This window comes from Anser anser, assembly GCF_964211835.1.
Source record: "Anser anser genome assembly, contig: HAP1_SCAFFOLD_36, whole genome shotgun sequence".
NCBI lineage: Eukaryota > Metazoa > Chordata > Aves > Anseriformes > Anatidae > Anser > Anser anser.
Genome location: NW_028154189.1, coordinates 2,294,382 through 2,307,000, shown reverse-complemented (window position 1 = coordinate 2,307,000; position 12,619 = coordinate 2,294,382). Strand labels below are relative to the sequence as shown.

Sequence of the window (12,619 nt, the reverse complement as noted above, 5' to 3'; positions counted from 1 at the left end):
GAGCAATGAAATGTGGCTGCTGATTTCAGTGGAGAAGCCTGGTGTAAGGAAGAGTGATGCAAGCCCCAGGTGGCCAAGGAGAGAAATGGCTGTCCTGGGAGGGTGAGGAGCAAGGTTCTCCATCCAGTGTCCGGCCCCAAGACACCGCGTTGCCAACCTGCCCAGACCTCCTTAGGAGAAACACCACCTAGGGAATGCTGCTGTCGCTATTTGCCTACACTGGAGAGCAACGAAAAATACCAATCCATCGAGTGCTCGCTGAAGTTTTCCTCTTCACCTACACTCCCGGAGCCTCACTAATTAGGTGTACAAGATTTAAAGGCTTGAAGAAAATTGTCGGAACAGACGTGGCGTGTTAGGCCTTTCTGCATTTTAATGACCCTGTGGGGCATTTGGTGCTCTGCTACCTCAGACACTGAGAGAAAACTGAAGAAATCTCTCGAGGAGCTAAAGTTCGAAGCAAACGCCAAAGTTCCTCGGAGCATTAAATTGGCCTCACTGAAGGCCATTAAAAGACAAAGCTTCCCCATGGATTTGTTAGAGCAGCTTAGCTGGAGGCAATGCCTGCAGGTAGGCAAGGGCATATCCATCTCCCTTCCCCACCCTGCTCTCACCAGGGCATTTCACAGAATCACAGAATCACAGAATTGTAGGGGTTGGAAGGGACCTCGAAAGATCATCGGGTCCAACCCCCCTGCCAAAGCAGGTTTCTTAGAGCAGGCTGCCCAGGTAGGCGTCCAGATGGGCCTTGAATATCTCCAGAGCAGGAGACTCCACAACCTCCCTGGGCAGCCTGTTCCAGTGCTCCGTCACTCTCACCGTGAAGAAGTTCTTTCTCTTGTTGGTGCGGAACTTCCTGTGCTCCATCTTGTGGCCATTACTCCTTATCCTGTCCCCACAAACCACTGAAAAGAGGTTGGCCAAATCCCTCTGTCTCCCACGCCTCAGGCATTTATACACATCGATGAGATCCCCTCTCAGTCTTCTTTTCTCCAGGCTGAACAGACCCAGGTCTCTCAGCCTTTCTTCATAGGGAAGATGCTCCAGGCCCCGTATCATCTTTGTGGCCCTCCGCTGGACTCTTTCCAGGAGATCCCTGACTTTTTTCTTTATTTCCGTACCTTCGGAAATATCTCTGGACTCTCACTGACTGTTCCTTCAAAGACACAGCCATGGTCTGACCCCCGACTTCCAAACGTCCTTTGAGGGACATTTCTTTCTTCCTCATTCCCACTCCCAACCTTCAGAGCTGCACCTTGTGACTCTTTATCTTCTTCCTACTGTTTTCTACTGCCAAGCAAAGCTTCCCCATCAGGGAAATCTCACCCCTCGAGCGGGCGTCCCGACTCATCAGGCTTCCTGTGGTGTATCATGAGAGCAGGCAGAAGTTGCCTCACCATCATCTTCCAAGCTCTGGGCCTAGTACTGGCCTTGGAGCTCCTTGGACAGATGCGGCCAAGCCGTGTGCCCCAGCTCTGCAGTCCTGTACTCACGTGCAAGGGATATGACAACCCGTCCACAAGCCTTCTTCCTCTATGTGCTTATCAGGTGCTCAGGCAAAGGAGATCCCACAGCCACCATGCCAGCCACACACCTGCTGCTGGACTGTCAGGAACACTGGCAAACGGAGCCTAAATGCACAGATCCCAGCCAGGCTCCTAGAAATTTTCATGCTAGGGATAAGGGCTAGGGATTAGGGTGAGCAAGAGGGTAAAAGCAAAGGTAAGGCTCTAAGGGTCTGCATCTTGGCTTCCAGGTAAGGGTGGAAGTGCTGGGGATTAGAGTATTACGCTCCTGTCCGGCCGAGTGGTGACATTTAGGGCCAGGCTTAGGGCAAACTTGACACAGGGTTAGTCCCTACCACGAATGCTTTCCCAGTCAGTGCTGCAGCAGTAACAAGGTGACCCAAATGCCTTTTATATCTCCAAAAAATCTTTGCTCTCCGTTGGCAAAGAACCCCTTCTCTCCCATGTTCTCACATTTCCCTTCTCCAGGCCCCTCTTGACCTCCACATGTGTCCTCCTGTCAGGGGCAGCACTCTGAAGATTTCCACGACTTCTGAGGATCTGTCTCCTGGCAGGGACCCAGTCAGTTTCTGGGTCAGAAGGGACCTCACAGTGGCATCAAAAGGATGTGAGATGGTGTAGGAAGACCCTGCACAGCCCTTGAAGGGCCCAGACTTGGTCCATGCCTACCAGCTTATGCTCCAGAAGGTCTCCCCTAGGTGCTGTGTCACTTGTCCCCCCGGGTGCTACAGCTAAATCAGGGCATCCTGGTAGCACTGGCCATTTTTGTGCAGGCAACCGAATCAAGACACAAAAGCTGATTTTGTAGCTCTAGACCCAGCTGGGCATCATCCACAGATGAGATGAAAATGTTCAAAATGATGTTCAAAAAACATCATCAGATGTTGTCACATATCTGGGACTTACCAGAACCAAATGTTTGCCTGTTTCAGAGCCCTGCCAAGGACATTCACTGAGTCCGTTTCCCAGCCATTGACTGCCTCTCCTAGGTTTCCACTTTCTTCTTTCTCTCTCCTGCTCTTCTTTTTTCCTAACTAACTCTAACTCTAACTCTAACTCTAACTCTAACTCTAACTCTAACTCTAACTCTAACTCTAACTCTAACTCTAACTCTAACTCTAACTCTAACTCTAACTCTAACTCTAACTCTAACTCTAACTCTAACTCTAACTCTAACCCTAACCCTAACCCTAACCCTAACTCTAACCCTAACCCTAACCCTAACCCTAACCCTAACCCTAACCCTAACTCTAACCCTAACCCTAACCCTAACCCTCTCTAACTCTAACTCTAACCCTAACCCTAACCCTAACTCTAACTCTAACCTTAACCCTAACCCTCTCTAACTCTAACTCTAACTCTAACTCTAACTCTAACTCTAACTCTAACTCTAACTCTAACTCTAACTCTAACTCTAACTCTAACTCTAACTCTAACTCAACTCTAACTCTAACTCTAACTCTAACTCTAACTCTAACTCTAACTCTAACTCTAACCCTAACCCTCCCTAACTCTAACTCTAACTCTAACTCTAACCCTAACCCTAACCCTAACCCTAACCCTAACCCTAACTCTAACCTTAACCCTAACCCTAACCCTAACCCTCTCTAACTCTAACTCTAACTCTAACCCTAACCCTCCCTAACTCTAACTCTAACTCTAACTCTAACCCTAACCCTAACCCTAACCCTAACCCTAACTCTAACCTTAACCCTAACCCTAACCCTAACCCTCTCTAACTCTAACTCTAACTCTAACCCTAACCCTAACCCTAACTCTAACTCCAACCCTAACCCTCTCTAACTCTAACTCTAACTCTAACTCTAACTCTAACTCTAACTCTAACTCTAACTCTAACTCTAACTCTAACTCTAACTCTAACTCTAACTCTAACTCTAACTAACTCCAACTCCAATTCCAACTCTAAAGGTAAAAGAAAAATAAAGAATAATCTAGGTGTGCTGATGGACTTAGCAATAGAAGGAGCAGACATTGATGAGGTTTGTCATGGTTTCTTTGCCTCCATCTTCTCTCAGGCCTCTGTGCCTGCAGGCAGGGCTCTGGAGGAGAACAGCCAGCAGTGCATGGGGATCAGTCAGGGGTTTCTTGGGCAATTTCAGCCTGTAACTGCTCATGGGAGGAACATTGTCCATGAGTGCTGGAGAACAAACCAAATAACTCAATACGGAGGGATCGGGGTAGTTCCTGAAGTCTGGCAGAAAGCTGGCAGGGACAGCCACCTCGTCTGGCTGATCTCTCCTTGGCCTCTTCCAGGGGGGCCTGCAAACACCCTCAGAAACTGGGAGGTTGGCTCCTGACTGTTACTTCTTCAGAGGCTTGCTCAAGCTTTCAGTAGCTGCAGGTCAGGAACACCTGAGGGCTCATTGTCATGCAAACTTCCAAACAAAGTAAGTCTCAGTGCATCATTTTCCTTAAGTCTTCAGCTCCTAGAAGGTTAGCTAAAGAGGCTTTAGGAGAACAGTCAAAGTGAAAAGAGTTCTGTATTCATAATGGTAAGAGAAGATTTCTTCTTCCTTCTTTTTTCCCCAGTTTTCTTTGCTTTTCTTTCTACAGATTACGTGATATCAGCAGCCTCCAATGTATCTTGATCCTGAGTGTCTTCTGACGGAGTCTGAATATGTTGAGACAGCAAGACCTTTTCTGGCAGACATTCTGTGGGCAGTGTTCTTCCCTACCCTCAAGCCCTCATCAGTCACCTGGGAAAGGCATCAACCTTGTGAAACTCTGAGCTTCCTCCACTGCACTCGGTAGCTGCTTGTTTCAGCCTGCTGGCACTGATTCCCACCTGCTTTACAAGAAGGAGTTGCATGCAGGTGCAGGAGGATTCTTAACTGCCAGCAGACAAAACGCAAGAGAGAGATAGCTGACTAAAGCACAAAAGACATTCCGCAGCTCTCTGTTTCCACGTTACCTCCACTGAAATCCAGTTTCCACCATGGATAGTCATGGAGCAGAAACAGAACAGAAAAGACATTTTTGGGTCAAGCACAGGCACTCCATGCCCTGGACTCTGTCCATATCCACTCTTTGCACACTCATGGAAATCGGGAACTTCTGCAAATCATACAGGGAAGCAAAGCAGCTCAAAGGCTGTAGAGAGGGGGTGTCTCGTGGTGTAGAATGGAGCAACCCCAAAGGCCAGCAGGGTTGCATCTTGATCCTTAGTGTCTTCTAACGGAGTCTGAATATGTTGAGACAGCAAGACCTTTTCTAGCAGACAAATAATATGCTCTATTTTGATCAGCCAAATCAGCATTAATCTCAACATATCTGCCTATCAGGAGTATCTTCAGGCAGAGTCTCAAACATTTAGACCCTCTCCTTTTTCATTCCCTGCAGGGTAAATGACATGCAGCACAGCTGTAGGTGAAGGCAGGCATGAGAGGGATCTCCTCTAGCATTGGACGCCTTGGGTGCAATTGCCCCGATTTCCTTCTCTAGTCAATGCAGAAAAAACAGTTGTTTCCACTGAGATGCCTTGCCACCCTCTGCCTGCCCACCAGCTCCTGCTCCAGAAGGACTCCTGAATGTCCTAGGTCACATTTCCATGTCACACATTGGGTTTCGGCTGCTCCTCGGGATCCTGGCAGCAGTAGCCACCTCTGGGTGGGCAACAGAATCAATGCCTGAATAAGGATTTTAGGCAAAACCTGAATCATAAAAAAATAAATAAATAGATAAATTGTCCTTGATGTAAGAAGTATGTAAGAGGTCTTCATTTTCAAAAGTTTGAGGGTTGTCTATACATTCCCGTGACTGGTTTCCTAGGCCAAGGGCACGGGCCAGCAATATGATGAGTCTTTGGCACTTCCCTTGTATGGAAATATAAATTCATCTAGCCATTACCAAAAATGCATTTCCTCCCCACTCTTTGAATGGAGACACTGTGTTCCCAGGACATTTTGTTTAAGGGCACACTGCACATCTGCATTTCCGATCTAAATGGAACTGGGAGCAGTAGAGGTGAAAAAGGTTGGCTGGGTTCTGCCACACGTGAGTGGAGAAGGATTTTGTGGATGGGACCGGTGCTGTCCCGGCGAGCCACACGGAGCTCTGTGTGAGAGCACTGGCATCTCACATCCTGCATCTCATACGGCCTGTATTTGTCCAGTTGAAGGAGTAACTGCCCTGAGCTGGATCAGGCAGCGTGGGGATGTTTATGAGAGCACCGTCACTGCAGTCAGAGGTTATCTAGCAAATGCAGCTGATGGGGAACCAGGGGAAGCTTGTATCTCCCTGTTGGGAATGACTCCGTATGGTCAGCTGAAAACCGGCCTGGGCTACACAAAATCACAACAAAATGGACAGGTTCACTTGTCCTAAAAGTGAATGGACGTCGCCTACCATTTGTAGGTTGTCCAAAAGAAATCTGCTCGATACTTAAAACTGATGGCCTCAGATGCTGCCCTGTCCCCCAGGTACCTGCACACACCTGGGACCACGTCTGGAACCCCGAATGCCAGCGGGTGTTTGCATCTCAGGGAGCTGAGACAAGGAGCTCACACGAGTGCCTCTTTTGTGCACACCTGAACTCAGCCAGAAGGAATCCCACCTCCTGTGGGTCTGTGGGGTGCAGAGGAGGGAGCTGAGTCCCCTTCCAGCCTCAGGACTGCAAACCTAGGATGAGATGCCTCAGCTGATGGAGCTGAATGCCTTCCCTTGGCAGAGGTCGAGGTGGTCTCTCCTGTCACTTTCTGGATGCCCTGTGCAGGACGGGGCAAGGAAAGATGACTCTTGAATGAAACTATTTGAGTGATGTAAGCCCTAACACTGTTGGAAAGCAGTCTCTTTCCCCAGCTGAGGGAGGGAACACGTGCGATTACTTTGTCTTGTTTCCAAGGAGGTTCCCCAGGAGCCCTGTGGACATCTCGAGGGAGCCCAGAGGGGCAAAGGAAGGGAGGCCGTGTCTGCAGACAGACAGCTCTGCCCAGGAGCAGCTCCTCTGCAAGGCACAGCAGGGCTGGGGGCACTGCCTGCACGTGGTGAGGAGATGTGAGACAGAAAGCGATTGAAAGCTTTCTGAATGTGGAATCCAACTTAGAGCTCATTGTAGGAGAAACCCGCACAGCAGCAGGCACGGCCGACCTCTTGCTGCACTGCAAGGAGGATTTTCCTGCACACACCAAGAGGAGAAAGGCATGAAAACAGCGGTCAGCATCACTGGGGCATGGAGGGATGCTGACAGCTGGCTGGAGGAGAAATCTACACAACCCTTGACATGGCAAGTCTCGGTCTGCAGGATCATGTGGATGAATATCCTGGTGGGACAGTTTAAAGCTGGTGTATCCCGCATCATAGGAGATCTGTCAGGAGGGTGCTCATGGTTTCTCTGCTGTGGAGGAAAAGGATGTGAACAGACAGAGATGCCCCTGGGCGGTGCCTCTGCTTCCGGGATGTGTCTGCAGGGCAGAGAGGAGCACAAAGTGTTTGCGGTGAGCTCTGTGAACCTGTGCAGGGAGCAGACACAGGGACGGAGCAACAGGTCCCGGCAGGGCCAGCTCCAGGTAGCAGAGACACGGGCAGGGAGGGAGAGGGAGCTGCTCCCAGAAACGCAGCGTGAGTGGGGCTTGGGCACCTCTCTGCCATCCCCTGCAGGGCACATTTCCTCCCTGGAGCAAGCCCCGCTCTCCCCTGCTGCCCAGAAGACCCCAGGTCAGGAGCCGTCTCCTCTGTGGTTGGACCTCCGCGAGAGGAGAGGTGCCTGTCTCCTGCAGCGTGGCACATAGCTGGGCGAGGAAAGGGCTTCGCTGCACGCCCTTCTCCTGGCAGAATTATTGGGAGCACTGCAGTATCCATCCTTGGTTTGCCAGCTCTGGTGTGTGCTTTTGCTCCCTGGGGTGGGCTGCTGGGTGTGGATCAGCTTCTGTTCTGACACTGACTTGCCCTGGAGGTGTCCTGATGAGAATTCAGGGCAAAAGTCCACTTCTCAAATAGAAAAGCACTGTGTCTGCAGGGCTGGTGAATGGGATGGCTTGTTCCTCTTTCACCTCCAGGCGTGGGATTTCCAAAAAAACGGCACGGGTTTTCATCAGAGAAGTCTCTCCTTAACTTGTCGATATCATTTCCTCCTTGGACAGCTCGCCCATTCGCAGAGAAACCAAATGCCCAACAGCAGCTCCATCACCGAGTTCCTCCTGCTGGCATTCGCAGACACGCGGGAGCTGCAGCTCCTGCACTTCGGGCTCTTCCTGGGCATCTACCTGGCTGCCCTCCTGGGCAACGGCCTCATCCTCACTGCCGTAGCCTGCGACCGCCGCCTCCACACCCCCATGTACTTCTTCCTCCTCAACCTCGCCCTCCTTGACCTGGGCTGCATCTCCACCACTCTCCCCAAAGCCATGGCCAACTCCCTCTGGGACACCAGGGCCATCTCCTACGCAGGATGTGCTGCTCAGATCTTACTGTTTCCCTTTTTCATCGCAGTAGAGTATTCCCTCCTCACCATCATGGCCTACGACCGCTACATTGCCATCTGCAAGCCCCTGCACTACGGGAGCCTCCTGAGCAGCAGAGCTTGTGCCCAGATGGCAGCAGCTGCCTGGGGCAGTGGCTTTCTCTATGCTGTCCTGCACACGGCCAGCACATTTTCACTGCCCCTCTGCCAAGGCAATGTCCTGGACCAGTTCTTCTGTGAAATCCCCCAGCTCCTCAAGCTCTCCTGCTCAGATTCAGGCTATCACAGGGAAGTTGGGCTCATTGCCCTTAGTGGCTGTTTAGCCTTTGGGTGTTTTGTTTTCATCGTGCTGTCCTACGTGCAGATCCTCAGGGCCGTGCTGAGGATGCCCTCCGAGCAGGGCCGGCACAAAGCCTTCTCCACGTGCCTCCCTCACCTGGCCGTGGTCTCCCTGTTTGTGGCCACCTCAATGTTTGCCTACCTGAAGCCCCCCTCCATCTCCTCCCCAGCCCTGGATCTGTTTCTGACTGTGCTGTACGTAGTGCTGCCTCCAGCTGTGAACCCCCTCATCTACAGCATGAGGAACAAGAAGCTCAAGGAAGCCCTCCAGAAAATATTCGAGTACCCTTTGTGATCCAATATTTCAGGATCACTAAGGTGCCCCTCGTCCCCTTATGATGCCCAGGAGGTCAGGCACAGCCCAGCATTAACTGTGTTATCCATAGGTTGGTGGCCGGTGTGCCTGGCCAGTAAAGCCTACAGAGTCGTAATCCACACAAAGGTCATAATAATTCATTAATTATTAGTTAATTCTGCAGAATCAGGTGCTTGGCAGTCTTTCAGAAAGCAAGCACACCTCCGACTCGAAGCACCGTTTTTTATGCAGAGCTGATTTGTGAAACTCTTTCTCTGGCTACTTCCGATTGCTTGTTTCAGCTCACCTAACTGATCTCCATTGAGCACTCACGTCAGAGAGGATCAGTGGGGGGGATACCAAATCCCACATTTCCAAACATTTCCGTTTTGATGGGTGTGCTTTTTTAATGTATTAATGACCTTCAGTGAGCAAAAGGTTACTCTGGGTCAGTCTGGAATCTTTCTTCAGCTCTTTTCCTCGTTTCCTGGTTTTCAGCCCTTACCTCCTTTGCTTTTGCTAGCTCAAGGCTCTCAGTCTCCTCGCTTTCTACAGCCTAGGACTACAACTGTTGTTCTTTTTTTCCCTTTCCTTTCTTTCTTTTACTTTTGCTTTGTTGTTGTTGTTATACCGATGTTGTTATACCCATGACTATTAATTGCAATTAAACAATATTACTCATCCAACTTCTTCCTAATCTTTCATGTCTACAATACAATTTTTTATTTCATGATTATTTTTTATTTTGTTTCCCTTTTACCTGCGTATTTAATATGCCTAAGGAACCAGGGACTTTGCAGAGATAAAGATACCAGCAGAAAATCATTTCATGGCAGATGCCAACCCGGGCAGGGACCCGGAGCTGCCAGAAGTCAGGGGATCTCCGGGGGTGATGTGTGAGTCTGTGTGGGCAGAGAGGGGATCCTCATAGAGCGTGTGACCATCTGATGGAGTGGCCCAAAGGTGAACCCAAGCAGCTCACAGGCCGACAAGGGCTCCGCAACACCAGGGGAGGCTGTGAGGAGCTAGAAGACTAAGGCACGTGAGACTGGAGTGTGTTTCAGGACACCCTCTTTGAAAGTCCACAGGCGGGAGCCTTCCTGGGCCTGCGGGGAGGACTAAGTGAGGAAGAGAAAGCTCTTTCTGCAGGCATCTGCTCAGGGCAGCCTCCTCTGTCTGGGCCAGGACATTGTGATGGCCTGGGGACAGGAGCTGCCACTGAGGGGCACGGGCACTCTGTGGTGGAGATGTCCTGGATCTCATGCTGGATGTCCTGCAGTTTCTCTGGCCTCTGTTTCCTAGGGCCACGGCCAGAACCTTCCTCATTTACCACAGCCAGAAACTAAGCACCACCAGCCAGCTGCGTGCTCACTTCCCTGGGCAGTGAGGGAAGTGTTTGTTTCCTCACAAACGCTTCTTGAATTCTGGCCGGCTCAGTGCCGTGACCGCTTGCTGGGGGAGCCTGCTCCAGTGGCAACCGCCCTCTGGGTAAAGAACATTTTCCTGATATCCAGCCCCAAACTCCTGAGTCACAGCTTCAAGCCGTTCCCTCGGGTCCTATCGCTGGTCACCAGAGCAAAGAGATCAGCGCCTGCCCCTCCGCTCCCCTTGTGAGGAGGTTGTAGGCCGCCATGAGGTCTCCTCAGGGCTCAACAATCCAAGTGACTTTAGCTGCCCCTCATACGTCTTCCCCTCTAGGCCCTTCACCATCTCTGTTGCCCTCCTTTGGACACTCTCTAACAGTTCTACATTATTCTTCTACCGTGGCACCCAGAACTGCACGCAGTGCTCAAGGTGAGGCCGCACCGACTCCTGTTCAGCTTGCTGCTGACCACAACCCCCAGATCCCTCTCTGCGAGGCTGCTCTCCAGCATCTCGTCCCCCCGTCTGTACGTGTAACCAGCATTGCCCCTTCCCAGGTGCAGGACCTGGCACTTGCTCTTCTTAAACTTCACACCATTGGTGATTGCCCAGCTCCTTCCTTTGTCCAGATCTCTCTGCAAGGCCTTCCCACCCTCGATGGAGTCAACAGCTCCATCCAGTTCGGCATCGCCCGTGACTTTGCTCAAAAACTCTGCAAGTCCTTCATCCAAATCGCTTATGCAAACATTGAAGAGGACTGATCCTGAAATGGAGCCCTGCAGAACGCCCCCAGTGACAGGTCACCAGCCTGATGTAACCCCATTTACAAGAACCCTCTGGGCCCGACCCACCAGCCGATTGTTCTCCCATCTTATTATGCTTTTATCTAACTGTATTCTGGTCATCTTGTCCAGAAGGATACTGTGAGAGACGGTATCGAAAGTTTTTCTGAAATCCAGAAAGATTACATTGCCTGGCCTCCTTTAGTCACCTAGCTGGGTGAAGTCATTGTAGAAGGAAATTAAATTGGTTAGACATGACATTCCCCTGGAGAGCCCACGTTAGCTCTGACCAATGACTGCATTGTCCTTTAAGTGTTTTTCAGCAACTCCCAGAATAATCTTCTCCATAATCGTACCATCATTTTGTCGGCTCAGCTCTGATCAGCGGTGAGTGTCTTTGGAGCCATCTGAAACTGGCCCTTATCTAACATGGGGCAGCTTCAGGACTCCTCTCACAGAGGCCACTCCTGCAGCCCCCAAAACCTCGCTTCAGAAACCCAGTACAGCAGCTTAGATGTGTGCACGGTGTGCATGTGCCCGCTGGGAATAACACTTCAACGTTGCTGCTGGTTGGGCCTTGCTGGGGACACTGAGTGGCAGCAGCCTCTTCTCTCTTGGGATGCTGGATTCAGTATGAGATATTTTCCTCTGACATCCTCAGCAGTGCCTGGGGACAGGACAAGACCTGGAAATACATGAAATTCCACCTAGAAAAACACCTTTTTTACTGTGAGGGATACCAAACACTGAATCGAGTTTCCCTAAGAGGTGATGGAGTCTCCATCAGTGGAGATACCCAAAACCCAACTGGAAATGGGCCTGGGCTACCTGTTTTTAGACGTCCATGCTTGAGTAGGGGGGTGGACTAGATGATCTTTGGAGGTCCCTTCCAGTCTCAGTGAATCTGGGACTCTGAAATGCCTGGCAGTGTTTGGAGAACTTTTCTGCAGTATCTCCAAACCAGGTGGACAGCCGGTGCCCATGGAGCAGAGCCTTCTTTTGAGGTGGGACTCATTCACTGTGTAAACCCGAGGACAATGTGGAGCAGGGATTACAAATGCCAGCAATGCCTCAACCCACAGCAGTGTTCCCTACTCCTGCCTGCACTCCCTAGCCCCTTTTCTCCTCGAGGATTTGAGTTGGAAGAGACCTCTGGAGGATTCTAGTACCGAGATCTGCTCTGAGCAGGGAGAGCTTTAGCATTAGGTCAGGTCAGTAAGTGCTTTCCCCACTGCAGTTTGGAAAACCATACTTCTGGTGGTGCTAACCAGTTCTGATTCAGTGATGACACAAGAGGACAGCATGGACGAAAAGGATGACCAGCACCAAAAGGGCCATGTCCTGTTGCTGTCAGTGTTTGTGGGTCCAAGAAAGCGGCAGTCCTGACTCAAAGGCTGTACAGAGGGGGTGTCTCATGGTGCAGAATGGAGCAACCCCAAAGGCCAGCAAGGCTTTTTCTCCACGTTGCAGCTGGGTTTTTCATCCCACAACCATTCCTGTACCTGAAGAGAAGTTATGAGAAGCCAGAGCTGAGGTAAATGCCCATCGGATGGATCCTTTATTTAGTCTGTTATAGAGAAAGCTCAGCTGTACATGCATCCGAGGTCTTTGGGTTAGAAAAACAGGTAGAAGTGGGATAAAAGAAAAAAAATACATTTTAAATAGGCCTGATATTGCCAAAAAGAAACAAAACTTTGAAATATATGTGAACAAAGATGTTCCTGTCTTGTCCCAGTCTGTGCTGGGTGTGACATAGAATCATTAAGGTTGGAAAAGACCTCCAGGATTATCTGGTCCAACCATCAACATGAGCAATATGGATACCTTAGCGATGCTGAAGCCTTGTACACTGCAATAGCTTCCTCAGTGCCTCCTTAAGCTCCTTGTTCCTCATGGAGTA

General features: G+C 50.4%; 1 protein-coding gene across 1 annotated transcript; it reads left to right on the top strand.

The window, feature by feature from the left end:
* Positions 1–7,372: 7,372 nt before the first annotated feature.
* LOC310890404 (olfactory receptor 14C36-like) lies at positions 7,373–8,608 on the top strand. Its single transcript, XM_083852767.1, has one exon. The coding sequence runs from the start codon at positions 7,649–7,651 to the stop codon at positions 8,573–8,575; it is 927 nt and encodes a 308-aa protein (XP_083708893.1). The 5' UTR covers positions 7,373–7,648; the 3' UTR covers positions 8,576–8,608.
* The last annotated feature ends 4,011 nt before the right edge of the window (positions 8,609–12,619 follow it).